General features: G+C 40.6%; 1 protein-coding gene across 1 annotated transcript in view; it reads left to right on the top strand.

The window, feature by feature from the left end:
- CRLF3 (cytokine receptor like factor 3) overlaps nt 1–27,101 on the top strand; it is a 43,473-nt gene that overhangs the window by 7,664 nt on the left and 8,708 nt on the right. The window contains exons 2-6 of the mRNA XM_003996532.5: nt 7,493–7,700; nt 10,652–10,739; nt 11,231–11,408; nt 13,959–14,181; nt 14,862–14,994. Coding sequence (XP_003996581.1) covers nt 7,493–7,700; nt 10,652–10,739; nt 11,231–11,408; nt 13,959–14,181; nt 14,862–14,994 — 830 coding nt within the window. The remainder of the gene's footprint in view (nt 1–7,492; nt 7,701–10,651; nt 10,740–11,230; nt 11,409–13,958; nt 14,182–14,861; nt 14,995–27,101) is intronic.

Here is a 27,101-nt window from a genome sequence, read left to right as displayed (position 1 = left end):
CAGAGCCTGATGCAGGGCTTGAACCCACGAACCACAAGGTCATGACCTGAGCCAGAGTTGGACACTTAGACTGAGTCACCCAGGCGCCCCGAGAAGCTTATCTTTTCTGATCCTCACTTTTCTTATCTGTATGGTGAGGATAAAGATAGTACCTACTTTGCTTGGCCAATGTGGGAATTCAAATGAGCAATGTATTTAAAATGCTTAGCACAATGCCTGGGACATATAAAGCACTTCATAAATATTAGCCATAATAATAATACCACTGAATATCATTGTTATTCAAGGAGACATTCCCTGCTTCTTCAAATGTCTCCTACTGTGTTTCCCAGCAGAATGCTGTTTTTGAGTGTAGATGGCAGTTTGTGGCCATCCCACTTACGTAAGAACTTAATACATTTTATTATAGTTACGTGTGCATGCAACTATCTCTTTTACCAGAATGACAGTTTTTTTGAGGTCAGGCCCATGCTTTATTCATCTTTATAACCCCAGCTCCTGGCACATATTAGACTTCAATAAATGCTGAATAAGTGCCTTTATGAATGATGTGGGTGTAATTTTGCAGACATTCTTTTTAGATTATTCATGGTCTTGATTCATTAATGCAGATAATCAAGAATTAAATTTGTTTTATCATACAGTTTGGTTATTTGTTGTTACATAATAAACTATGCCTAAGTGTAACGGCTTAAAAAACAATCTTATTTGCTTACTGTTCTGGGGATTGACTGGGACTGGGTTGGGCACTTCTTCCAGTTTTGCTGGCGACACTCGTGTAATTGCAGTCAGATGGTAGCTAAGACTGGAAAGTTCAAGAAAGAACGTTCACTTACCTGTTAGGAGCCTTAGTGGCAGTGGGACTCAGTTGGAATGCTGTCATGGCTGGGCTGGATGCTAGTCTCCCTCTCTCCTCCCTCCCTTCCCGCTTCTCTCCTCTTTCCACTCTTTACAAAGGAGTGGCTCAAGACCCTCAAAAGTGCAGAAGCAGCAGTTGCCAGACCTTCTAAAGGCTGAGAGCTGGAACTGACACAGCTTTAGTTCCACTGTGCACTTATGCCTGCAAGTGCATGTCACAGCCCAGCCCGTACTCTCGGGGACTGAACAAAGATAGAGTATCAGGACGTGTGGTTCTTGGTTCCCTGGGGACCACTAATAAATGTTTCTGAATGTTCTCAAATAGATATTAAAAAAAAGAAAGCGCCTGACTCTAAGAGAGGCAAGGAGGAAATGTAGCGGCACTTACGAGTGAGTCATGCAATTCAAATTCTGTCACTTTACTCGCTTTGTGATGTGGACATGTTTATCTCTCTGACTCCACTATGTTACTCATCTACAGATGCTTTCTTCACAGGGTTGTGGTAGCATTTAAATGAGACCATGGCTGTAAGTACCTGGCACACAGTAGGTGTTCAGCAGATGATCGCTGTTGTTGCTGTATTATTATTGCCATCATCATTATTATTTTCAGTGACTGATATCTTGGTGTCCGTGCAAAGACAAGTGGCTGATGCAGTACATTTCACATGAATTGAGAAGAAACATTGTGGTTAGCTCTTCCAATTTCAGTGGACTATTTTATATCTTATTTTTGATCGTTATGTTCTTCAGCTAAGTGTTCAAAGCCAGTCCCTAATTTTAAAATAATTTTGGGGTGCCTGGTTGGCCTAGTCAGTGGAACATGTTTCCTCAGTCTGAGGATTGTGAGTTCAAGCCCCATGTTGGGTGTAGAAATTACTTAAAAATAAAACCTTTTAAAAAAATAACAAAAGAGTTTTAGTTGCTTGTTTGTTAATTGGGAAACTAAACTTGGAGGATAAAAATTATTTTCTTCTATAAAGTCAAAATTGTTTTAGAGGAGATGGAGGAGATTTCAGTTTCTTAATTTTCTGAAATATGCTATTATATTTATTATATCATATTGTTTTACATTATATTGATGTAGCAACTGTATATTGCCCCTGAAGACCACAGATGTTTTAAGTCGCATTCTACATAGGTTTTATAACCTTTTTTAGTATCTAAACTCATGAGGAAAATATATCAGTCTCTGTTACCTTGGAGGGCTATGAAGTATGCATTTACTAGGCTTTTGCAAGCCTTAGTATTGATACGTAAACTTGATGACTTTTTGGCATTTTGTGAACCCATCCTCATGTTAAAACATTAAAAATACAGTTGCTTGGTGGAGCCTGGGTGGCTCAGTTGGTTGAGTGTCCTGCTCTTGGTTTTGGCTTAGGTCATGATCTCACGGTTTGTGAGTTCAAGCCCTGAGTCAGGCTCTGGGCTGACAGTTCAGAGCCTGTTCGGCATTCTCTGTCTCTCCCTCTCTCTCTCTGCCCCTCCCCTGCTTGCATTCTCTCTCTCTCTCTCTCAAAAATAAATAAACTTGAAAAAAAAAAATCACAGTTGCTTAGGGGACACTCAATTAAACATTCAACTTGATCTTAGCTCATGTCTTGATCTCAGGGTTGTGAGTTCAAGCCCTGGTTGGGCTCTGTGCTGGGTGTGAAACCTAGTTAAAAAAAAATTTTTTTTTAATTTTTATTAAAAAAAAATTTTGTTTTTTACATTTATTTATTTTTGAGAGACAGAGAGAGACAGGACACTAGTCGGGGAGGGATAGAGAGAGAGGGAGACACAGGATCCGAAGCAGGCTCCAGGCTCTGAGCCATCAGCACAGAGCCCGACGTGGGGCTCAAACTCAAGAACCATAAGATCATGACCTGAGCTGAAGTCGGACACTCAATGGACTGAGCCACCCAGGCGCCATTCCCCCCCCCCCACCCAGTTTAAGGATTAGATTAAAGGATTAGATTAAACTGCAGTAGAAACTTTGTAAGTAAACTTTAATGGTCTGTTACAGTAGAGGTTTGATGGAAAATTGGTTTGGAATATTATTAATCAGCATAAACAGTGTATATGACAACTTCCTTTTTGAGACCTTGAGTTGCTTATCATTTGTATTCTATTTAAATGTACTTTGTTACTATCACAGTTTTTTTGCCCTAGAATGGCTAGGTAGATTGTGGGGGCTGTTTGGTAGTCTACCATGATTCTTTTTTTTTTTTTTTTTTTTAATTTTAGAAAGAGAACATGAGAGCTGAAGAGAGGAGCTGGATGGAGTGAGGGGCGTTGGGAATCTCAAGCAGGCTCCATGCTGAGTGTGGAGCCCCATGTGGGCTGGATCTCACAACCCTGGGATTGTGACACAAGCTGAAATCATGAGTCTGATGCTCAGGGCACCTGGGTGGCTCAGTCGGTTAAGGGTCTGACTTCAGCTCAGGTCATGATTTCACAGTTTGTGAGTTCAAGCCCTCATTGGGCTTGGTGCTGGCTGCTCAGAGCCTGGAGCCTGTTTCAGATTCTGTGTCTCCCTCTCTCTCTGCCCCTCCCCGCTCATACTCCGTGTCTGTCTCTCTAAAAAATAAATACACATTAAAAAAAAAAAAAAAAAGAGTCTGATGCTCAACCAACTGAGCCACCCAGGGCCCCCAACCACACGATTCTTTATGCAAGGATAAGAAATACAGGGGAGCCTGGGTGGCTCAGTTGGTTAAGCATCCGACTTTGGCTTAGGTCATGATCTTGCAGTTGGTGAGCTTGAGCCCTGTGTCGGGCTCTGTGCTGACAGCTTGGAGCCTGGAGTGTTTTCAGATTCTGTATGTGTCTTTCTCTCTCTCTCTCTCTCTCTCTCTCTCTCTCTCTCTGCCCCTCCCCCGCTTGCACTCTGTCTCTCTCAGAAATAAATAAACATTAAAAAGAAAAAAAAGGATAAATACATGTTATAGCAGGAAGTGTTTTCAGTCAGTACATAATTTATAGGTTTACCTGGGAACTCCTGAAAATGGGAAAAGTGGAAAGACCATGGTCCTTGGAGTCAGACTGTTTCTGGCACCATGAAGCCTTGGGAAAGTTATTTGATTTCTTCAAGATTCACCCTCTTCAGTGTAAACCATGGAGACCCACCTGTTAGAGTCATTGTGAAGTTAATGAGCTAACGGTGAACACGTTGGACCATGGTAACACGTCAAATAAGAAGAAACCACTCAGCAGTCAAGTCTGTGTTGTTTAGTTTCATAAAGCCAAGCAAATGAACTTGATTAGTTACATGATTGGATAAAAGGTGACTGTAGCTTAAATTATGAACTGTTTCAAGGGTGCTGCGTGACTCAGTCCATTGAACATCTGACTTGATTTTGTGCAGGTCCTGATCCCAGGGTTGTGGGGTTGAGCCCCCCCATTGGGCTCTGCGCTGAGCATGGAACCTGCTCGGAATTCTCTCTCCCCTTCTCTGCCCCTCTCCCCCACTTGGGCCCTCGCTCTCTCTCTGTCTGTCTCTTTCGAAAAAAAAAAAAAGGGGGGGGGGGAACCATTTTGTGGAGAAGAAAATAATGCCAAGGTAGGATCAGGTCTGAAACGGCAATGATTGGGATTCTGTGAACAAAAGGGACCACACTTACAATGGAAGCTTAGGAAGTAGATTTGGAAGTGGAGTCTCCCCTCCCTGGCCCTCTCACTGCTTTATGTTCACATACTTCCTTTTTTTTCCCCCCCTCTGAGGTTCTGAAGTAAAAACAACATATTTGGCCTCTGAAACAGTTGAAGGAGCTTTTGAATTCTTTCTAAAGAGGAAATTGACTTTACCTAACCAATGCACTTCCTGTGTGTGCAGTATCCGTTAAAGAGTGAGACAGGACCTCATTGGTATACTTCTCAACTGCAGAATTTCCTCTTGGTGCTGGGAGTGTGAACTGTACTACAGGGTTTTGACATGTTATCTTCATTTATTTTGGAATCTGTAAGGTCTGTCATGATTCACCTAGGGATCTTGTTTAAAACGTAGGTTCTGATTCTGTGGTTCTTGGTGGGGCCTAAGACTCTGCATTTCTTTCTTTCTTTCTTTTTTTTTTTAATGTTTTTATTTATTTTTGAGACAGAGAGAGACAGAGCATGAACAGGGGAGGGGCAGAGAGAGAGGGAGACACAGAATCCAAAACAGGCTCCAGGCTCTGAGCCACTAGCACCAAGTCCGATGAGGGCTTGAACTCATCATGACCTGAGCTGAAGTCAGATGCTTAACTGACTGAGCCACCCAGGCGCCCCAAGAGTCTGCATTTCTAACAGCATTCAGGTGATACATCAAAGTCATAAGGCATTCTTTCCCTAGTTCCTTAAAAAAGGTCTTAAAAATGTACATGATTAACTTCATTTTTATTCAGCAACATTTATTTCCCTGGTGCTATGTATGTTAGGGCCTGAGTCTTAAAGATCCCACAGGTGACTCATGAAGCAAATCAAGTACATTTTGAATATGGCTCCCTCCCTTTTTTTTTTTTCTTCTTCAACCTTGGCTTGGGCTAATTTCATAGAAGTTCCTTAGTAACTGCACAGTGATCAACAAACTTAAATTAGAATCTCTCTTTTTCCTTTTAAAAAAAAAATTTTTTTTAATGTTTATTTATTTTTGAGACAGAGAGAGACATAGCATGAACGGGGGAGGGCCAGAGAGAGGAAGACACAGAATCTGAAGTAGGCTCCAGGCTCCTAGCTGTCAGCACAGAGCCTGACGCGGGGCTTGAACTCACGGACTGCGAGATCATGACCTGAGCTGAAGTCGGCCGCTCAACCGACTGAGCCACTCAGACGCCCAGAATCTCTCTTTTTCTTTATGATTTAAGGAATTCTTTGGGGTGCCTGGGTGGCTCAGTTGGTTAAACTTCTGACTTTGGCACAGGTCATGATCTCGCAGTCTGTGAGCTTGAGTCTGGCATCAGGCTCTGTGCTGACAGCTCAGAGCCTGGAGCCTGCTTCAGATTCTGTGTCTCCCTCTCTCTCTCTGCCCCTCCCCCACTCATACTCTGTCTCTCTCTGTCTCCAAAAATGAATAAACATTAAACAAAAAATTTAAAAAAAAAGGAATTCGTTCACTTCACACATACTATTGTAAGTTAAATTAATGTTGGAAGGAGAAAAAATTATTTCCATGATCCTTCCACTTCATCTAATCATCAGACTGTCCCTGTATTTTCCTCCCTGTATTTCTTTGTACTCTTTGAGCATAGGCATCTTTTGTTTTTACATGGTTGTGAATATTTCTGGAAAACAATTTTGTATTCTGCTTTTTAAATTTAGTATTAGAGAATAAATGGAAACTTTTTAAATTTCTGTTAACTGTTAAAGTCGTATGCTTTGTGGATTTTCTTGGACTTCAAATGCTCTTGCAAAGATAAAGTTAGCAAAAGAGTTAGAGTATAAATGTAATAATATCATTATGAAACTAATATCTGCAAAGTAAGTATGTGTTTGCTTTAATTCAACTTTTTGGCTTTTGTTAGAATTTTCCTGTTAAGTGGGAGTGAATTGTGTGTTATCCATATTCTTAAAAAAAAAAAAAAATCTTGTATCTGTATAGACAACTGGTTTGTTTTCAAAGTATGTCTGAGCTGTAAAGATTTCCCTGCCCTACCTCCCAGAACAGCAGCTCTTACTCTGGGCTCTGTGGACCTGAGGGCAGTGTTTCTCAGAGTCTGGGCTGCAGAATCACAGGTGTGCTTGTGAAACATGAGAACTGTATCCATATACCCCTTCACCCTTCTCGAAGGTTCTGAATCATTAGGTCTGGGATGGAGCCCTACAGTCTAAATTATAACAGGCAGCCTACATGATTCTTCTGCAAACCAAGTTTCAGAATTACTGTTTCAGGCAAGCCATGGTTGAAATTTGAGGGAATTTGTAGCTTTGAAATTGAATTAATTTCTTTAGGGTACGTATTCTTCATTTTACTGGGAAGAGGGTCTATAAACCTCTTGTTGAGATTTGCAAAGAGGAACGGGACTTGGAAAGGATGAAAGCGTTGTCCCAGAGGTGTGTTTTCATGAACATCCTCTGCCTTCTGTGAGCCTCTTTGAATTCTAAATAAATTCTTAGTTTTACCACAATGAGGGCATTTTATCCATTAGGTAATAAAAAAAAATATATTAATGGCCTTCTAATCTACCTTTTATTTACTACTTTTCAGTAAAATGAACCTTAATCCCCTCCTAATTTAAAATTTTTTTGTACTGAAACATACTGTTGCCAAGAACTACTTTGTGTAGATAATAATACTTTCTAACATTTTTTGGGAACATCAGTGTGCCAGTTATTTTACCAAGTGTAATACATAGATTATTTTTATTTAATCCTTACAGCAACTCCATGAGGTAAGCATTACATTGATTTGACAGTTAAGGAAATTGAGGTGTTAGAGTGCTTAATTAACGTAACCAAAATCGACAGGGTTTGTGAACGATGGAACCAGGATTTGAGCCCATTCAGTTTTACCTGAAGGCCAGTTTTATGCATTTCTGCAAGTTTGTGCAAATCAGTCACATCGGATTTATCAAGAAATGGAAGATGGTTGTTGTGTAGTGCCTTGAGATTTTGAGTGATGCCCGCCCGTGTATTAGCCTATTCAGAGATTCTAAGTTTTTATGTTCTTCCTTTTCAGATCAAAGAGAGTGCATCCCAGACCAGAGATGTCCTCAAACAGCATTTTAATGACTTAAAGGGAACCCTTGGGAAGCTCCTGGATGAGCGATTGGTGACCCTTCTGCAAGAGGTGGACACCATTGAACAGGAGACCATTAAACCTCTAGATGATTGCCAGAAACTCATAGAGCACGGAGTTCATACCGCAGAGGACTTAGTCCAAGAAGGTGGGAGTCCAGGGAGCCTGTTAAGTGTGGCACATTCAGATTGGCACTTTGTCGATTTCTCAGGGTGCCAACAGGCTTCTTGCCATCTGTGGGGTGCTTGGAATGTTCCTGCCTTAGGATGGTTTGTAATATAGGACAGCAGATACTGTGAGGTATCCCAGGGTGAGTGCAGTTAAAGTGTTAATTATAATTATTTACAAAACAAGGAGTAAAGGGTTTTTCTCAAATGTTCTATGTTAAGGTCTTACTCACTGTTAACACAGTGATTTTAAGGTCCTTTTGAGTCTATTTAAATGTTTTTCAGTGTTCAAATAATTTAATTCCATTGTTAGTTTTAGAAGGTTACAAATTACGATTGGTGTTTACTCCTGAAATCATAATAGTTCCATACCTATCTGTAGCCCGTTAATTGTGGTTAAAGCATGCCCAGATCTTGCCTTGCTACCTTCCCGTCTTCACACCCACCTTCCTCCCTTCACATACTTCTTTGTTGAGTGTATTAATTAAAAAGATCACAGTTCTGCCCTGTGGGGTTCACAGTACAGTGAGAGAGGCATACATGCTGAGAGCAATCTAAGACCCACAGGAACACAGAAGGGAAAGCCCTTACCTCCGGGAGAGTGTAGGGTAGCTTTCTGTAGGAGGAGTTGCACAGAAGCTTGAAGGAATTCATTAAGCAGACAAAGGAAAAAAGGAGGTAACAGCACAATTTGAAGCAGAAGTAACATCACGAGTGAAGTGAATGGTGTATCAGGGATCTATTGAAGTATTTTAGGCAGCAGAGTTACACAATCAGATTTGAATTAAAAAAAAAAAAAACAGCAAAATGGTACTGCCTACAGTTTGGAGACTGTATTGGAGGTCATAAGACTGAGGTAAAAGAGGCCAATTAGGAGGTTGTAGCACTAATCCAGACAGGAAATGATGAAGGCAATGACAGGTAGAGATGATGTGGAGCTGATTTTAAGATTTTTCAGAAAGAGAATTGATGATTTTACTTGTCAGTGAGTGTTGATTACTGGTGATTGTCTAGATATTGGAGGATAAAGGGAAGGCCTTAGGATGACCAAAACCAGCCTGATTTTGGATTACCAGGTGAATTGTGCTGTTTATGGACATAAACAAAGGAGAAGGGTGGGCTTCACTGGGTAGTTGGGCATTCAGTATGGGGCAAGATGCCCAGAAGGTAGTTGGGAATGTGGCATGTGGCTTAGGAGAGAGATCAGTATGGCAGTATGACAATTGATGGTGTATATATCGAGTCTGAATCCATGAGAGTAAGTAAATCATCAAGAGTTAGTGTACAATATTGAGAAGAGAGGGTGGCAGAGGGTAGACGGTGGGGGATGCCAGCATTTAAAGGACAGTTGAGGAAAAAGGAGCCAGAGGAGACTGAATACCACCCATTCTGCATTGAGTGCTGTGAATGGCATGAGATAAAAAGGGTGAGTGGCTAACAAGTCTGTCATTCCAACTGGAAATTCATCCCTTTGTGGTAACATTTAGAATGTGGTATTGGTATTATCTGTAGATGCTCATTACATTTTGTCTTCTCTTCAGTGAGAACTGCTTATTTGACACTGACCCTAGCAGTGCCTTTGAGAAAATGCTTCTTAGTGGGACCATAGAACGTCTTTCCCTGGAGGCTTTGCATTTGGAAACAAACCCAGAAGTAGTTCAGAGATCATCCATCACCCTGAGGACTGAGAAATGTTTTTATTTTAGAAAAGAAATCCTTTGAGGCACAAACTTGTTTGTTACAGCATCTGATGCTTAAATTTTTTTATATTTCAGAAATATTTTGAATTTCAATCTCTTCCTCTCAAGGGATAAAGACTTATTGATGGAATTTTGAGGACTTTCAGGCATTGTTCAATATGTCTCTGTTTTCCTGTTGGTGAGGGAGAATGTCATGTTATATGGTCCCCAAAAACTTGAGTCACTCCAGGGCACATTCAGATGGAAAGAGTGTCCCGGTACTGTTTCTTCGGGGTCCTGGAAGGACACGGAAGTTGTCTTTATATAGCTCCTCCTTTTTATTTTTCTGTGGAATAATTTTTTTTTTAATGTTTGTTTATTTTTGAGAGAGAGAGTGTGTGTATGAAAGAGGGAGTGGCAGAGAGAGAGGGAGACAGAGGATCTGAAGCAGGTTCTGCGCTTGAGAGTACAGAGCCTGATGCGGGGCTCAAACTCACTGACCTCGAGATCATGACCTGAGCCAAAGTCAGACGCTTAACCGACTGAGCCACCCCAGATGCCCCTCTGTGGAATAATTTCTAATGTGTGATATTCTTTCAGGAAAATAGCTGTATCATTTGACTTTATAAGACCCCGTGCCCTATTCTTCTGTCAGGGTAATACCTGTACTGGCTCCTATTGGAGTTCTGTAAGTCAAGATTCTGTAGGAGAGATGGCAGAAAGTACCTGCACCTTGTCCATTGCATAAAATTGGTTGACAAACTAGGGGCGCCTGGGTGGCTCAGTAGGTTGAGCATCCGACTTCAGCTCAGGTCATGATCTCGAGGTCAGTGAGTTCGAGCCCCGCATCAGGCTCTGTACTGACAGCTCAGAGCCTGGAGCCTGCTTCGGATTCTGTGTCTCCCTCTCTCTCTGACTCTCCCCCGTTCATGCTCTGTCTCTCTCTCAAAAATGAATAAACGTTTAAAAAGATTTATAAAAAAATTTTCGTTGCTAAACAGTATTTCTTTGTTTAGAGCACATTTTTTAATTTCTGGCAAAATGTTAACCATCATGGACCCCTTTTCCTCATGAGCTTCACCTTAGAGTCACTTCTAAAATAGTTTCTACTTTTGCTTTTTGGGGATTTGACTCTGGAATCACTTAAGAATTGTTTGTAGGGAAACCAGAGACCCACCTTGACACGGGTTGTAGTGATTCCTTTGTAACAGGACCGTTTTTCACTGTACTTGTTCTCTTATTCCTGATTGTAGGGGAGATCGCCATTCTGGGTGGTGTAGGAGAACAGAATGAAAAACTGTGGAACTTTACCAAAAAGGCCTCACACATTCAGTTGGACAGGTAAAGTAGTTAGTGCCTTCAGGATTTGGTTTGAAGCATTTAAACTGTCTGCTTTTTTTCCCCCTCCCTATTAAAGATTCTGAGTAAGTGTGATAGAGAATATAGATTTCAAGGTCCACTGCCCAATACCAGTATTAGTAGTAGGAAATAGTTGTGATTGTAATTTTTGGTATAGTTTTATTATAGATTTTCTTCAATTCTAATGTGTAAGAGAATTGTTAAATTTTAGATATTCTGCACATATTGAAACTGAGTACATTGGATCTTTCAGTATAAACTTGACAGTGGTGATCCTACCAAATTTCTATTTTGTTGGTTATATTTATCTGGGAAGAGAATCTTTATGTAACATCCTGCAAAGCCTCTGTTGCCATTGGCATTATTTCCTGGGGGCTTCAGCATCATTATAGTATGTGACTGATTGAAACTCTGCGTCATATTTTTAACTTCCAGTTAAAAGCCTCATAAACACATAAGCTTTGTTTCCTCAGCTTACCAGAAGTGCCTTTACTGGTTGATGTGCCTTGTTTATCTGCTCAGTTGGATGACTCAATTCTGAACATAGTGAAAGACCACATTTTCAAGCATGGAACGGTAGCATCTCGCCCACCGGTACAGATAGAAGAACTAATAGAGAAACCTGGAGGCATCATTGTTCGATGGTGTAAGGTATGTAATTAATTGTAGAAGTGGCTTCAACATTGTGGATTTGAGATTTGAGCGCCTTTAGGATGTTTTTTATTAATTACCTTTGAAGATTTTCTTCTCTTCACAAACAAGTCTCTTCGGCTTTACAATTAAAGTCACAGGGAACTTGAATGGAGGTAGCTCTTCCAGTTTGAGATAGTTTTGAAGATGCCTTTAAAAAATCTCTGTATCACAACAGTATTTCCCATCACATATTTCCCAAACTTAACCCTTAGTGAGTTGAAGATCTCTCCCATTTCTGTTTATTACGAAAGTCAAAAGGTCGTACTGAATATTGATTGGGTGTCTGATATTTTCTGTTCCACGTTGAACTAATATTTCTGAAATAAAGTTCTTAAAATGTGGTTTTTTCACATTCTCAGCATTGCTGAGAATTTTGTGTGTTAAATCATGTTATGTATATGAGTTACCATATATTTTTTTTAATTTTTAAAAAGAATTTTATTTTTGGGAGAGAGAGAGAGAGTGAGAGAGCATGGGAGGGTCAGAGAGAGAGAGGGAAAGAGAGAGAGAATCCCAGGCAGGCTCTGCACTGTTAGCACGGAACTGGACTTGAACTGAGATCATGATCTGAGCCGAAATCAAGAGTTGGACGCTTAACTGACTAAGCCACAGGCGCCCCTGGACATGGTTTCTATCTAAAGTATGGTAACTTGGGGTGCTTGGGTGTCTCAGTTGGTTAAGCATCTGACTCTTGATTTCAGCTCAGTCATGATTTCACCGTTTGTGAGATTAAGCCCTGGATTGGGCTTGACATTGATAGCACGGAGCCTGCTTGGGATTCTCTCCCTTTCTCTGTTCCCCTCCCCTGCTTGTGCATGTGCGTGTGCTCTCCCTCTCTCAAAATAAATAAATAAACTTAAAAAAAAAAAAAAAACCTGTCTAAATGGGTCATAAGTGTCTTGGCTGTTGACAGATAAATACATCATTCAGAGTGGGTGCTCATATTCTGGAAATAATTTTCTTAAATGGGTTTTCTAATGAAGCCTTATTAATAGAAAAAAAATAGAGAGGTTTTTGTTCGTTCAAAACAAAGACTGTCATTCCATTTTTATTCTTTTGCCTGTCAGTGGACCTAGAGTTTCCAGTTTTTTGCTGTAAACATATTATTATTCATGTTTCCTTGTGTACATGTGTAAGATGTTTTTCTTAAGTGTATACCCAGTAAAATTATGAGGTCTTAGAGTATACGATCCATACTCTGCTAGATAATACTAAGTTCTCTTTAATGTGATTGTACCAGTGTTTCCACCAGCAGTGTATGAGTTCCTGTTACTCTGCATCCTGACCAATACTTGGCTTTCTCAGACTTTGTATTTTTGCCGATATGGTATCTCATTTTGGTTTTATTTCTTTATTATTTATTTTTTTCTATATCTTTTTTTTTTTTTTAAGAGTGAGTGTGCCCATACGTGTGGGAGGGGCAAAGGGAGAAAGAGAGAAAGAATCTTAAGCAGGCTCCATGTCCAGCACCATCTCACCACTGTGACATCACAACCTGAGCCGAAATTAACAGTCGGACGCTTAACCGACTGAACCACCCCACCGGGCACCCATCATTTTGGGTCTATAAATTTTTTTTAATGTTTGTTTATTTCTGAGAGATAGAGACAAAGAGAGGGCAGGGGAGGGGTAGAAGGAGAGAGAGTGAGACACAGAATCTGAAGCAGGCTTCAGCCTTTGAGCTGTCAGCACAGAACCTGATGCGGGGCTCGAAACCACAAGACGGGAGATCATGATCTGAGCCAAAGTCGGGTGCTTAACCAACTGAGCCACCCAGGCACCTCCCTCATTTTGGTTTTAGATTTCATTGTCCATGTTACAAATTTGGTTGAGTATTTTTATATATTTTTGGTTGCTTATATTTTAATTCTATAGAATGTTTATTTTGGTCTTTTGTCCATTTCCTTATTGGGTGGTTTTTAAGTTTTAGGAGTCTTTTATATATTCTAGATATTAATTCTCTTGGTTATATGAATGATGTAGTTGTGGGGTTCTTTCTTTATTTAATTTTAATTTAATTTAATTTTTGTTATTTTAGAGAGAGTGAGAGAGCGTATACTAGTGAGGGAGAGGCTGGGTTGGGGGTCGGGAGAGAGTCCCAAGCAGGCTCCACAGTTAGCATGGAGCCTGACATGGGGCTCGATCCCATGACTCTGGGATCATGATCTGAGCCGAAATCAAGAGACACTCAACCAAATGAACCACCTAGGTGCACCTAGTTGTGGGATTCTTATCTTTGAATTTTGAATACTTTACCTTTGGCTTTATTGTATAGAAAACATACAATTCTTCAAAAGAAGAGTTTTCCAAATCAGACTGGGAAGTGTAAAACAATATGGCTCAATAAAGGAAAGAAGGGAAATAATGATGGCATATTTTCTGTGACCTTCCTGTGAATAGCCCACATTCAGTACATGGGCTTCTATGCTTGGCCCAAGAGTTCTTAAGCCATGATGCTGAGAGAAATTATTTCCTGATTTTTACCTAACATAAAGCCTTTCTCCTTAGGTGGATGACGACTTTATAGCCCAAGATTACAGGCTCCAGTTCCGCAAATGCACTTCAAATCATTTTGAGGACGTATATGTAGGCTCTGAAACTGAGTTCATAGTATTGCACATAGACCCCAACGTTGATTATCAATTCAGAGTCTGCGCCCGAGGAGATGGCCGACAGGAATGGAGTCCTTGGAGTGTCCCCCAAATGGGTCACTCCACGTTGGTGCCTCATGGTATGCTGTTGCCTTCTCACTCCTGAAGCTTCACTGTGTATCAGACCACTTGTACCTGTTCCGTCTGCACACTGACAACCACATTTGCTGACAGTAAACCCTGAATTGATAAGAAAAACATGGAAACTGCCCTGTTCAAATTACTTCATGTGAATTTTGAGAAATTTTCATCAGTTCTTCTCTCCCAGAGTCCAAAAATAGTGCCAGGCGGGATTATTAGCGTTCCCTAAATCCAAGGGCTTAAGTATTGCATCAGAATACTGATTTTTCAAATGAATGAGTATCAGGATGGAGGTCTTAGGATTTGAAATTGGTCTCTCCTAAAAAGACAAACCAAAATGAAATTGGTCTCTCCTGTATTACTACCTTAAAACATTTGGACTTACTTGTTAACTAGTTCTTAATCAGGTTGGAATAAGCTCAAACAGTTATGCTTCACCCTGATTTTATGAGGTAGGAGAGAGCTCTCACTTGATCTTCCATGCCACAGTAGACTAGCATGTGTTTCGTGGTTTGTAGGGTTAACCAGGATACCCTGTCACTGCCTCTCTTCTTTTATGGAACTTGCCCATGACCCCTAAGAGCAGCGTCTTCTGCTTCCAAGTTTTATTTAATGTGTCTGTATTGAAGATACTCCTCACAGGGTTTCAATAATTTCAATATTTTTGCTTTTTAAAAAGAGTGGACAGCTGGCTTTGAGGGCTACAGCCTGAGTAGTCGAAGAAATATAGCCCTCCGGAATGATTCTGAATCCTCAGGTGTCCTCTACTCCAGCGCTCCGACTTACTTCTGTGGGCAGACATTGACATTCAGGCAAGTAGATATTACAGTATCTGTCATGCCTTAGCAGAGTGAAGTGCATAGAACATACATGAGCTTTGGATTCAAAGTAGACCTGAGTTTACTTTGTCATTTGTAGGGAGAGTTACTCTGGGGAGAGTTCCTCATTTCTCTCTGCTTTGGTTTTCTCATGTGTGTTCATAGGGTTATTACGAAGATGAACTAAGATAATGTATATAAGATGTCTCGCTTATGCCTGATCCATAGCACATACTTACGTTTATCTCTTTTCTTGGGAGATAGAGGTAAGTAGACCACCTCTCAGAAGTCTGTCTTAGGGGCGCCTGGGTGTCTTGGTCAGTTGAGCATCCCACTCTTGATTTCAGCTCAAGTTGCGATCTCAGGTTCGTGAGATTGAGCCCTGCGCTGGGTTCTATGCTGACAGCACAGAGCATGCTTGGGGTTCTCTCTCTCCCTCTGTCTGCCCCTCCCCTGCTTGTGCACAGGCATGCATGCACTCTCTCTCTCTCAAAATAAGTAGGTAAACTTTTTTAAAAGTCAATCTTAAAAAATCAGAGGCCAAGAATTTTTTTCCTTTATGAATGAATATGAGCAAGTCTCTGTGAAAGACAACCTGCTGGTGTAAACATAATGAGAATTACATACATAATGTATGTGATGTGTATAATTCTTTGTAAAATAGAACTGAAAGCAAACTCTCCTGCCACCAATCATTTTTCTGTTTCTTCATCCATTTCTTCCTGTATTAGAAAAATTTCCTTGTTTTCATGTTATCTGAGATGCGTTCTCTATAGTCCTATTTCTGAATAGGTCCTGCTAGAAACCAAAGCCCAGTTTTGATTTGGAAAAGCAGGGTAGCCAACTCTTCTCTAAGTTTTAAGTCCAGATCATCAGATTTTATGGTGAATGGTTGCTTAGAGTTTCTGTTGTTCTCAGTCCTTTGTCATATGAAGCTTGGAGAGTATCTGAAAGCTTTATGTAAGCTAATATGGCCATGTTCTCCCCCAGCCAAATCACCTTAACTGTCAGCAGTTCTCACAATATACTGGTTTATGCTTTGTCTCATTTAAAAAAAAAAATTAATGTTTATTTTTGAGAGAGAGAGTGAGTGAGTGAGTGGGGGAGGGGCAGAGGAGACACAGAATCTGAAGCAGGCTCTAGGCTCTAAGCTGTCAGCACAGAGCCCAATGTGGGGCTTGAACCCACAAACCGCAAGATTGTGACCTGAGCCGCAGTTAGAAGCTTAACTGACTGAGCCACCCTGCTCATTTTTGACACCTCCTCTCACACCTTAGGTTTTGAACAATGACTTAATAACCAGAAAGATACCAACAGAGAGAGAGAGAGAGAAATGAGTCTATTACCTGAAGTCTTCTTAGTTACTCCCTAAAGGAGAGTTCATGAGTTTTGTTTGCTAACAAACTCTTTTTTTATCTTATATCCTTTGTTTATAGAAATACTGCCATTAGTGAATCTCCGGAGAACAATGTGCTCCTGTGTAATGATAGGGCTTCCTGAGTTGATAGATTCAGGTCTGATATGTCAGACAGTAAGAATAGTACTCGTAGTAATAATAATTGCAGTTGATAATTAAATGACATTTATTACATGTGGGGTACTATTTTAAGCACTTATATTCATTTCTTTGTTTTCTAAGTTTATTTATTTGAGAGAGAGAGGTGGGGGGCAGAGAGAGAGAGAATCCTAAGCACTGCACGGTCAGTGCAGAGCCAGATGCGGGGCTCAAACTCATGGAACCGTGAGATCATGACCTGAGCTGAAACCAGGACAGACGCTTACCTCACTGAGCCACCTAGGTGCCCCTATATTCATTTGATTCTTACAATAACCCAATAAAATAGGTATAGCTACCCATTTTAGGGATGAGGATATCAAGGCACACAGAAGTTAAGTCACTTACCCAGTGTCACATAACTGGTAAATGGCATAGCTAGTCTGTATTGTTTGCTTTTGTCTTCTTCACAGGAGAATAAATGTGATTGTAGTTAGTGTTGAAATGTACAGTTTCTCTGTCAGTATCCTTAGCTCTTTTCCTTTTCCCTCTTCTGTGACCATTTCCCCCCCAGTGATGGTGACCTGATGCTCTCCTGCTCTTAAATGCTTCCTCTGTGAACACAGGGGGAGGTCTGATAGATGGTGTACTCAGGTTTGTTTCTTATGTCATTCAGTAAATATTTAAGACATTGGAAATGACCCAAACTGGTGTCACTCTACTATCTGTGGACCATGACCTGACATTTAGTAGGCCTCAGTAAACCATTTGTTCCTCCTTTTCTAAAGATGTCTGACCGGGCCCCACTTGGCAGAGTGATTAACCGAAACTTAGTTCAGCTCAGTATTATTGTAGCCAGACCCTTGCATTTTTGTCATTTTTCCTTTGAATGCGGAAAGAAAATATCTTCTCTCCGTGTTAAAAGCAATTGCAGGCATCAGCAGCTAAGTCAGAAGATGTGAGAGATGGGGGGCACCTCCTCTGTATAAGGGGGGGAACAGACGGGCCAACTTGACTAAAGGTAAACTTTATTCAGTTTTTTGAGGGTGTTGGAAGGCCTTGCAGTTAGAGGGAAGATTATAGTCCTGTAGGCACTGCCCTGTTGCTCCCCCCAGTCTATTCCTGATGAAGTTGCCGGAATGTGTAGAGCTGCGGAAGCCAAGAAACCTGTTACTGGCGGGCTCCGTCAGTCTCTAGAGCCCTGTCTCATTTGGTGGCCAGGTCTGCAAAGCAAACTCCTCCTGCTAGGCCTCTCCTTGATTTCCTGCCTGAACATTCCTGCTCCCCTCTCCTTGCTTCTAAGATTTCCTGATCTTCCTGTTTTTTTAACCATATTTTTATTTTCTTTTCTCTACCACTTCCTTTCTTTAAAACAGCTTCTTTTCAAACAACCTTCCTTAATCCTAATAGCCTAGGAGGTTACTGTCATCTTTTATAGATGAAGAGACCAAAGCACAGGGAGTACATGACTTGCCACTATTTAGATCCTGCCAGTCTAGCCCTAAAAGTCTGTGCTTTTACCCACTGTGCTATCTGCCTCCCACAAGTCACATGTGGTGGTAAATCAAGGGGCAGTAGGGTGGCTATTTATTGTTATAAACTTTCTCTTTTAAAGAACATAAAAAGTTAATGTTACGGTTAGCATTATCAATTGCTGTGTAACAAATCACCCCCAAACTTAGAAGCTTAAAACAGCAATAGTCATTTATTTTGCTCAGGAAACTGCAGTTTGCAGTGTCAAGGACAGCTCATCTCTGCTTGTTTGTCGGTAGCTGCAGTAGTTTGATTAGGGATGGTGGATCTACTTTCCAGATGGCTCACTCACATGACTGGCAAATTAACCCTGGTTCTGTGTGCCTGTCTGTGTAGGCCTGTCCATGGGTTGCTTGGGCTTCCTCACAGCATGGTGGCTGGGTTCTAAGAATGAGCATCTCAGGAGATAGGAAGTAGAAGCTGCAGAGGCTGTCACTTTTTAAGGCCTGGGCCTAGAAATTGGCATAGTGTTAACCTTACCCCATTCTATTGTACATTCACAGAGTCTGGATCCCAGGAAGGGAATAGACCCCACTTCTTGATGGGAGAAGTGTCAAAAAATTTGGGGGCTTTATCTTAGAAATGGCATGGTTGATAGCTGTAAGAAAGGGGTTGCTTGGGATTTGTGAATTTGCTTTAATGCTTGCCTTTGGTTAAGCGTTAGCATTACCTTTTCTGAATAAATTTAAGCTTGAGGGGATCTTTCTTTTCTGTATAAGGCTGGTCTCTGTCATTACCAGGTGTATTTTCAATACTGATTGTTAGCCCAACAGGTCATAGTTGAATTAAGAAGTTGATTTGTTTTGGGGCGCCTAGCTGGCTCAGTAGGAAGAGTGTGCAACTCTTGGTCTCAGAGTCATGAGTTTGAGCCCTCATTGAATATAGAGATTGTATAAATGAATAAACTTTTTTTTTTTTAAAAGAAGGTAGTTTGTTTTTTATTAGTCTTTGAAATCTTGTCGGTTCCTCCTTTTATAGAGACAGAATGCTCTGTCCTAGGGAGAATACAGCTTTGCTGGGTTTTGTATTTTGCCAGAGTGGTCCCCTCTAGAGATATGATATGTAGGCCTTTCAGGTTGGAATTTGGCTTTTATGACAGATGTGGAGAATGCCAGACAGAGAGTTTTCCCCATAAACTCTTGATTATGTACATTTGGATGAGATAAGATAGCTCCTTTCCTAAATAGATCTCTTTTAGGATTCTATACCCTAGTTTTTAGTTTGTCTGTAGGTGGAGGGTTACATGAAATCCAGAAGGTGTATCTACTCTGAAGTGTTCACATATAGCAACTCGTCCAAATAATCTAAGGAGTATTTCTTGGACCTTTTTCCTGTCCATACTCTTTCTTTTTTAAACTACTTTATTATTTATTATTTTTAAAATATTTAATCTGTACATCCAATGTAGGGCTTGAACTCATAACCTGAAATCAAGAGTCACGTGCTCTTCCAACTGAGCCAGCCAGGCCCCCCTAAAATGACTTGAAAAAAATTTTTTTTTAATATTTGTTTTTGAAGGAGAGAGAGACAGAGTGTGAGCAGGGGAGGGGCAGAGAGAGAGGGAGACACAGAATCCGAAGCGGTCTCCAGGCTCTGAGCTTTCAGCACAGAGTCCGATGTGGGGCTCAAGCTCATGAGCCATGAGAACATGACCTGAGCCAAAGTTGGAAGCTTAACCGACTGAGCCACCCAGGTGCCCCTAAAATGACTTTTTTTTTAATGTAAGGACAGTTCTCCTTATCACCTCTAGTCTTTGAATGAGGCTAATCATTTCATTCAGCCTTTACTCCATTCAGATGGTATTTACATAAAGTACTTGGTATTGCCATGAGTCTGAAGTTTAGGAAGAAAAAACCCCGCAGAATCTTTGATTAATCGTAGAGTAAGCAGTTTATAAATTAGTATAAGAAAGATCCAAGCTACTCTGCAATACAGAGGGAGGAAAAGTTACTTCTAGATGAGGGGTTGATGAGGCTTAGTGCAGGTAGAGGTGGACAGGCAGTTCAGGTGGGGAAACAAAGCAAGAATCAAAGATACGGAGTAGAAAAAGTACAAATAGTAAGTCATGAGTCTGGATCGGGTTAATAGAGATAGGCACTATAGTCGGAGGATCCCAGAAAAGTAGGCTATACTTTTGAACAGGCTGCATATGTTTCTTTTTTAATTCCTCAAAGAAATACCCTTTTGAAGGTCGCCTGTGGCCATTTACAAGGAGGATATTTGACACTGCATATGGAGATCTCCCCACCCCCCAACAAAGGCCTCACCAAGTGAAGTTTACATTTTCATTCTCTTGGGGAGGGAGACATGCTCTCCTTTTTACTTTTCATGAATTCACAAGTTGAGCTAGATGGTACAAAATAATAATGGTCAGCTAACATTTGTTGAGCTTTGCTGTGTGTTTTTTTTTTTTTTTTTTTAAGTTTTTAAATGTTTATTTACTTTTGAGAGAGAGGGAGAGACAGAGGCATGAGCGGAGGAGGGGCAAAAAGAGGAGACACAGAATCTGAAGCAGGCTCCAGGCTCTGAGCTGCCGGCACAGAGCTGGACATGGGGCTTGAACTCACAGACTGTGAGATCATGACCCAAGCCGAAGTTGGACTTGGACGCTTAAACAACTGAGCCACCCGGGCGCTCCTAGTTCTTAAGGACTTAATGAGTTAATATATATAAATCCTCATTACATCCTCGTCAGGTAGACACATTTTATAGATATGGAAACTGAGATGTAAAAAGATTAAGTGACTTGCCTGAGGTTGTGCCGATTGTTTATAGTGGGGCCGAGATTCAAATCTTGACAGTCTAGCCCCATAGGCCTCTATTCCGACTTAGTGAGGTGAAAGGTCGTTGGAGGGTGTTGAGCAAACGAATGACATCATCTGATACATGTTTTACAGGCCATTTTGGCTGCTGTGGGGAAACTAGTCTGTGAAGGGTGTGGGTACAAGCAGGGAGACCAGTCAGGAGACGGTAACAGTAATCTTGGTGAGAGTGAATGGTGGCTTGGACTAGGATGGAACAGTGGAGGTAACAATAAATGGTTAGAATCTGGATATATTTTGAAGGAAGGACTGGCAGGATGCGTTGCTTGTGGGACGTGAGAAAGAAGGGAGTCCAGTGTGACCGCAGGGCTTGTGGTCTGAGTAACTGTTGACATAGAACTGTCATTTACTGAGGTATGTAAGAGGCAATTAGAGTGTATTTCTGAGTGAATATCAGTTTGTTCTTTCACAAATTAGTAAGTTTGAGTTCCTTACTGCACATACGAGTAAAGAGGTGGATAGACAGCTGGATACAGAAATCTGGAATTCAGTGGAGAGAACCAGGCTGGAGATATTAACTTGAGCGTTTTTAGATTGTAGATGAGTATTTAATTTAAAGCCATGAGACTGGGTGAGATCAACCAAGGAGTGAGTGTAGACAGAGAACATTGAAGGATTGTAACATTTAGCAGCCGGGGAGGGAAGAAAGCCATCAAAGGACTCTGAGGAGGAGGAACCAGTGGATGCCGTGTCCTAGAAGTCAAGCGAAGGAAGTGTTTCAAAGAGGAGGTAGTGTGGGCTCAGTCATGTCAGATGGCACTGATCCACCAGGTAAGAAAAAGACTGAGAATTGACTTTTGGGTTTGCAGTGTGGATGTCTGTCGGTGACCTGACATGAACGGTTCCAGGGACGTTGTGGAGAAGCCTTGGTGAGAGGGCTCAAAAGAGACCATGAGAGCTTCTGGGACCAGTGCCTATGTGGTGGCACCTTAGTTCTGAATTTTTTCCACTCGCAGAAACTTTTTGGAGTAATAAGGAGAATAGAGGTAGGAGGACCCGTGAGTGCTTTTTCAACAAAACTAAGATACAGAAAACTCAATTCCAAATTAGGTCTAAAGACTTCAGAAGCCACAGATAAGCAGGAAGTCCACTGAGGAAATCATGACAGTTTGCTGAGGAAAAAAAAAAAAAAGATTAGCGTGGAGGTACCGATCGTAGAAATCTCCAAATACTCAATCCCAAAAGGAGAAGGCCCCACCCTGGAGACTGTAAATAGGGCTAGGACTGAACAGTGCCTCAGTGCTCTGATTGAGGAAGCAGAGAGAAAAGATGTGGAAAATGCCTGAGCAAGTTTAAAATGCTTGATCTTAAGAAAGCAAGTGGTGACCGTGGTCAATGGTCTGTGAAGCAGCCTTTGAAGAAACCACAGAAGCTGAAGTCTGGCAGTAGAAGCTCTTTCGAAACACATTAGGTCTTGAGTGTCAGAGGAGACAGGACTAATAGAGGAGCCACATTATGAGGCAGTGTAGTTCTGCAGCGATGGGGGGATGACAGGCCATAGAGCTGTAAACCTGAGAGTTACCCGGGTTTCCCACCCACCCCCTTCATCCCTCCTATTACAGGAACCCGATGCATTAATACGAGCAACAAAACATGAATGTCCACGGTGTCTATACAAAGATAGGATAAGGGAAAGAAATGAGAAAGATCGGCAAATCTTTTCTATAGATAATGAAACACCAGCAAAAATAATTGCCAGAAACGAAGAGAAAACTGTATTCAGCATTTCAACCTTAATTAAAAAAAAATTAATCACAGTTATGAAGGAAGATTACAAAGATTAAATACAAGAACTCAGGGAAGAGATGGCTGAATAGCAGGAGGTGATGCACAGAGAGCAGGAGTCTATGAAATGCTAGCTGCCAGAACTTAGCAGAGAGATAGAAGAAAAAGGCACTATTTCAGAAATCAAGACCAAATTACAAGAAGCACAAAGGAGATTGATAGCATGGGAAGCAGGGATAGTAATGAAAAATGAGCAAAGTGAAACAAAAATTAAAAAGGGATTCAAGAGAAAATGAAAGAAAAGAGATAAGCAAAAAGAGATCCAGCAAATGTAATTAGAGGCCCTGAGAAAGGAAATCAGAACCGTGGGAACAGAACACCTTAAAATACAATTCAAGAAACATTTCTGAAATAAAAGTTTCTATTTCTAATTTATCTTGATTTTTTTAAATCAGTAATGGCTGTAGAACTTTGTGACGTATCTTCTCTGCATCTCTCTGCCCACTCTCAAACTCTTAACTGCAGTGATATACACCAGGAGATGTTCTTTTTTTTTTTTTTTAATGTTTGTTTATTTTTGAGAGAAAGAATGCACGTGCACACACACGGGGGTGGGGCAGAGAGAGAGGGGGACAGAGGATCCCAAGTGGCCTCTATGCTGGTAGCAGAGAGCCCAGTGGGGGCTCAAACTCACATACCATGAGATCATGACTTGAGCTGAAATCGGACGCTGAGCCACCCAGGTGCCCTGTGAATAGGTGTTCTAATGTTAAATTAACTCTGCATTCCTGGGATAAATCCTACCTGATGGTATTGCTTTCTGTTTCACAGTACTGGTTTGATTTTGGTGCTATTTTTATTTTTTTTAATTTAATCTATATTCATGAATGAAATTGGCCTGTAATTTTTCTCTTACAATTTGTGTGTCAAGATTATAAAAGCCTCATGAAATAATTGGGTGATCTTTCCTCCCTGTTTTCTTTCTGTTTTTTTGTTTTGTTTCATTTTTTAATTTTACATGATAGATTATCTCTTCCTTGAAGGTTTCATAAAGCAGTCTGGATCAAGTAACATTCTTATATGTATATGGGCAGTTTTTTCACTTTTTAAAATTTTACGGAAGTAAAAATCAGTCTTGGGGTGCCTGGCTGGCTCAGTCAGTAGAGCATGTACCTCTTGACCTTCTCAGGTTGTGAGTGCAGCCTCCACATTGGGTGTAGAGCTTATAATTAAAAAAAAAAAAAAGTCGGGGTGCCTGGGTGGCTCAGTCAGTTGAGCATCTGACTTCAGCTCAGGTCATGATCTCACAGTTTGTGGGTTCGAGCCCCACATCCGGCTCTGTGTTGACAGCCTGGAGCCTGCTTCGGATTCTGTGTCTGCCTCTCTCTCTGTGTACCGCCCACCGCCCCCCACCCCCACCCCCTGCCTGTCTTGCACTTGTCTCTGTCTCTCTCTCTCACTCTCAAAAATAAACATGATAAAGAAAAGTCTTTTTGTAGTACAGTTCTGAGTTTTGACAAATGTGTTGAGTCATGTATCCACTGCCACAATCAGGTACAAAACAATCTCATCACTTCGTAATATTCCCTTGTGTTATCTCTTGTGTTAACCCCGCCTCTCTCTGTCAACTACTGATTTGTTTTCTGTTTGTATAATTTTGCCATTTCAGAATGTCCTATAAATGGAGTGATATATTAATAATATGGAGTTCTCTCTATTACATATGTATGTAGTATGTGCAGTTTAGTCCTTTATTAATATTATTTTATTGTGTGGATATATCAGTTTATTTACTAGTTGAAAGACATGAGTTGTTTCCAATTTGGGGCCATAAGAAAGCCTCTTTAAACATTTGTCTACAGGTTTCTCTGTGAACACAAGCTTCCATTTCTCTTAAGTAAACAAATATCTTCGATGACAATTGCTGGGTCATACTGTGTTTACTTATCTGTCTAATGAACTGTCAAACTGTGTTCCAGAATGGCTGTAACCATTTTACATTCCCTCCAGCACATATGAGATTTTCAATTGTTCTTCATCCTTGTTGGTATTTGGTATTGTCAGTTGTATTGGTTCTTCTTTTCTTTTCTTTTTTTTTCTTTTTTCTTTTTTTTTTGAGAGAGAAGGAGAGCAAACACACAAGTGAGCAGGGGAGAGGGGCAGGGGAGATGGAGGGAAAGATCTTATGCAAGCTTCATGCCCAGTGCAGAGCCCCATTTCGAGCTCAATCTCACAAACATGAGATCATGACATAAGCCAAAATCATGAGTTGGATGCTTAAGACTGAGCCACCCAGGTTCTCCATTTGTGCTTTTTTTTTTTTTAAGTTTGTTTATTTATTTTGAGAGCCAGAGAGCAGGGGACGGGCACAGAGAAAGACTCCCAAACAGGCTCTGCCCTGTCTGCACAGAGCCCGATGATCACGGTCGTGATCTTGAACCGTGAGATCATGACTTGAGCCAAAATTAAGAGTTTGATGCTTAACCAACTGAGCTCCAGGCATCCCCGCTTTTGACTGTTAAGTTCAGCTAGTCTATATACATGTAGTTGTACCTCACTGTGGTTTTAATTTTCTTTTCTTTGATAGCTAAAAGATAGCATCTTTTCATGTGTTCACTTATTGGCCATTTATGTATCTCCATTGGTGAAATGTCTTTTCAAACCTGTTGTCTGTTTAAAAAGATTTTTTTTTATTCCTGAAATTTTATGAATATAAGGTTTTGTTAAGTATATGTCTTGAAAATATTTTTTACCGATGTCTTTTGTGGAGAAGTTGTTAATTTTGATGAAATACAATTCATCAGTTCATCTAATACTTTTGGTGTTGTATCTAAGAAATCTTTGCCCAAATGCAAGGTCATAAGGTCTCCTATATTTTCTTCTAGACACTTTATATTTTTAAATTTTACATTTAGATCTCTGAGCTATTTTGAGTTACTTTTAGTATAATGTGTGAAATATGAGTTGAATTGTGTTTGTTTTGCATCTGGTCCAGTAGTCCCTGCGCTATTTGTTGAAAAGACTGTCCTCTATCCATTGAATTGCCTTTCACCTTTGTCAAAAATCAGTTGACAGTGTGGGGAACTGTTTCTGGACTGTTTCATTGATTTATGTGTTTCTCCTTTCCCAGAACTAAAATCTTGATTACTGTAGCTTTATAGTAAGTTATCAAATCAAGTAATGTGATTTTTCCAACTTTATTCTTTTTTTATTTTGGTTATTCTGGTTCCTGTGTCTTTCTGTTTAACTTTAGATTCAGCTTGTCCATTTCTAAGAAAAATTTTTTTCCTGGGATTGAGATTGCCTTGAATGTATAAATCAGTTTGGGAGTAATTGGTATTTTAATATTCTGATTGTTCCAATCTATGGATATGGTATATTTATTTCTTTCTTTTTTTTTTTTTTTTTTTTTTTGAGAGTGAGCTTGAGTAGGGGAGGGTTGGAGAGAGAGGGAGAGAGAAAATCCCAAGCAGGCTTGGCACTGTCATCGCAGAGTGTGATGCAGGGCTCAGTCTCACAAACCATGAGATTATGACCCAAGCCGAAATCAAGAGTTGGTTCAACTGACTAAGCCACCCAGGCACCCCTGGTTATGGTATATTTCTTAATTTAGTTTCTTTTTTTTAAGACAACATTTTGATTTTATTGTTTAACTTTTTTTAATGTTTATTTTTGAGGGACAGAGACAGAGCACAAGTGGGGAGGGCAGAGAGAGGAAAATACAGACTCTGAAGCAAGCTGCAGGTTCTGAGCTGCCAGTCGGCACAGAGCCAGATGCGGGGCTCGAGCTCACGAAACCATGATACCATGACCTGAGCCAAAGTCAAATGCTTAACCAACTGAGCCACCTCAGCCACCCAGGTGCCCCAATTTAGTTTTTTAAACGATGTCTTTCATCAGTATTTTGTCATTTCTCTCTCTCTTTTTTTTTTTTTTTTTTGCCTCATCACACTGGCTAGGAAGCATGATTCTGAATAGCAGTGTTGAAAAAAAGCCTTCAGTCTTTCACATTAAGTATGAATGGTAGCTGTAGGTTTGAGGGTTTTTTAAGACTTGTTTTTTTATATAAATTATGTTTTTTACATGTATTAATTTTGAGAGAGAGGGAGAGAGAATGTGTGCAGGGGAGGGGCAGAGAGTGAGGGAGAGAGGGTCCCAAGCGGGCTCTGGCTGATAGTGCAGAGCCCGATGTGGGCCTCAAACTCAGGAAACTGAGATCATGACCTGAGCCAAAATCAAGAGTTGGGTGCACAACTGACTGAGCCACCCGGGTACCCCTAAGATTTTATTTTTAAGTAATCACTACACCCATTGTGGGCTCCCACTTAAAACCTCGAGATCAAGAGTTGCATGCTCTCCTGACCGAGCCAGCCGGGTGCACCAGGTTTTTTGTAGATACCTTTTATCAGGTTAAGAAAGTTCCTTTCTGGTTGTGGTTTGCTGAGAATTTTATCCATAAATGAGTGTTTAATTTGGTCTAGTTATTTTTATACATCTATTAAGGTAATCAGTTTTTTTTCTGTTGA

This window comes from Felis catus, chromosome E1 (genome assembly GCF_018350175.1).
Source record: "Felis catus isolate Fca126 chromosome E1, F.catus_Fca126_mat1.0, whole genome shotgun sequence".
NCBI lineage: Eukaryota > Metazoa > Chordata > Mammalia > Carnivora > Felidae > Felis > Felis catus.
The sequence above is the reverse complement of the archived record's forward strand: the minus strand, read 5'-3'. Positions and strand labels throughout refer to the sequence as shown.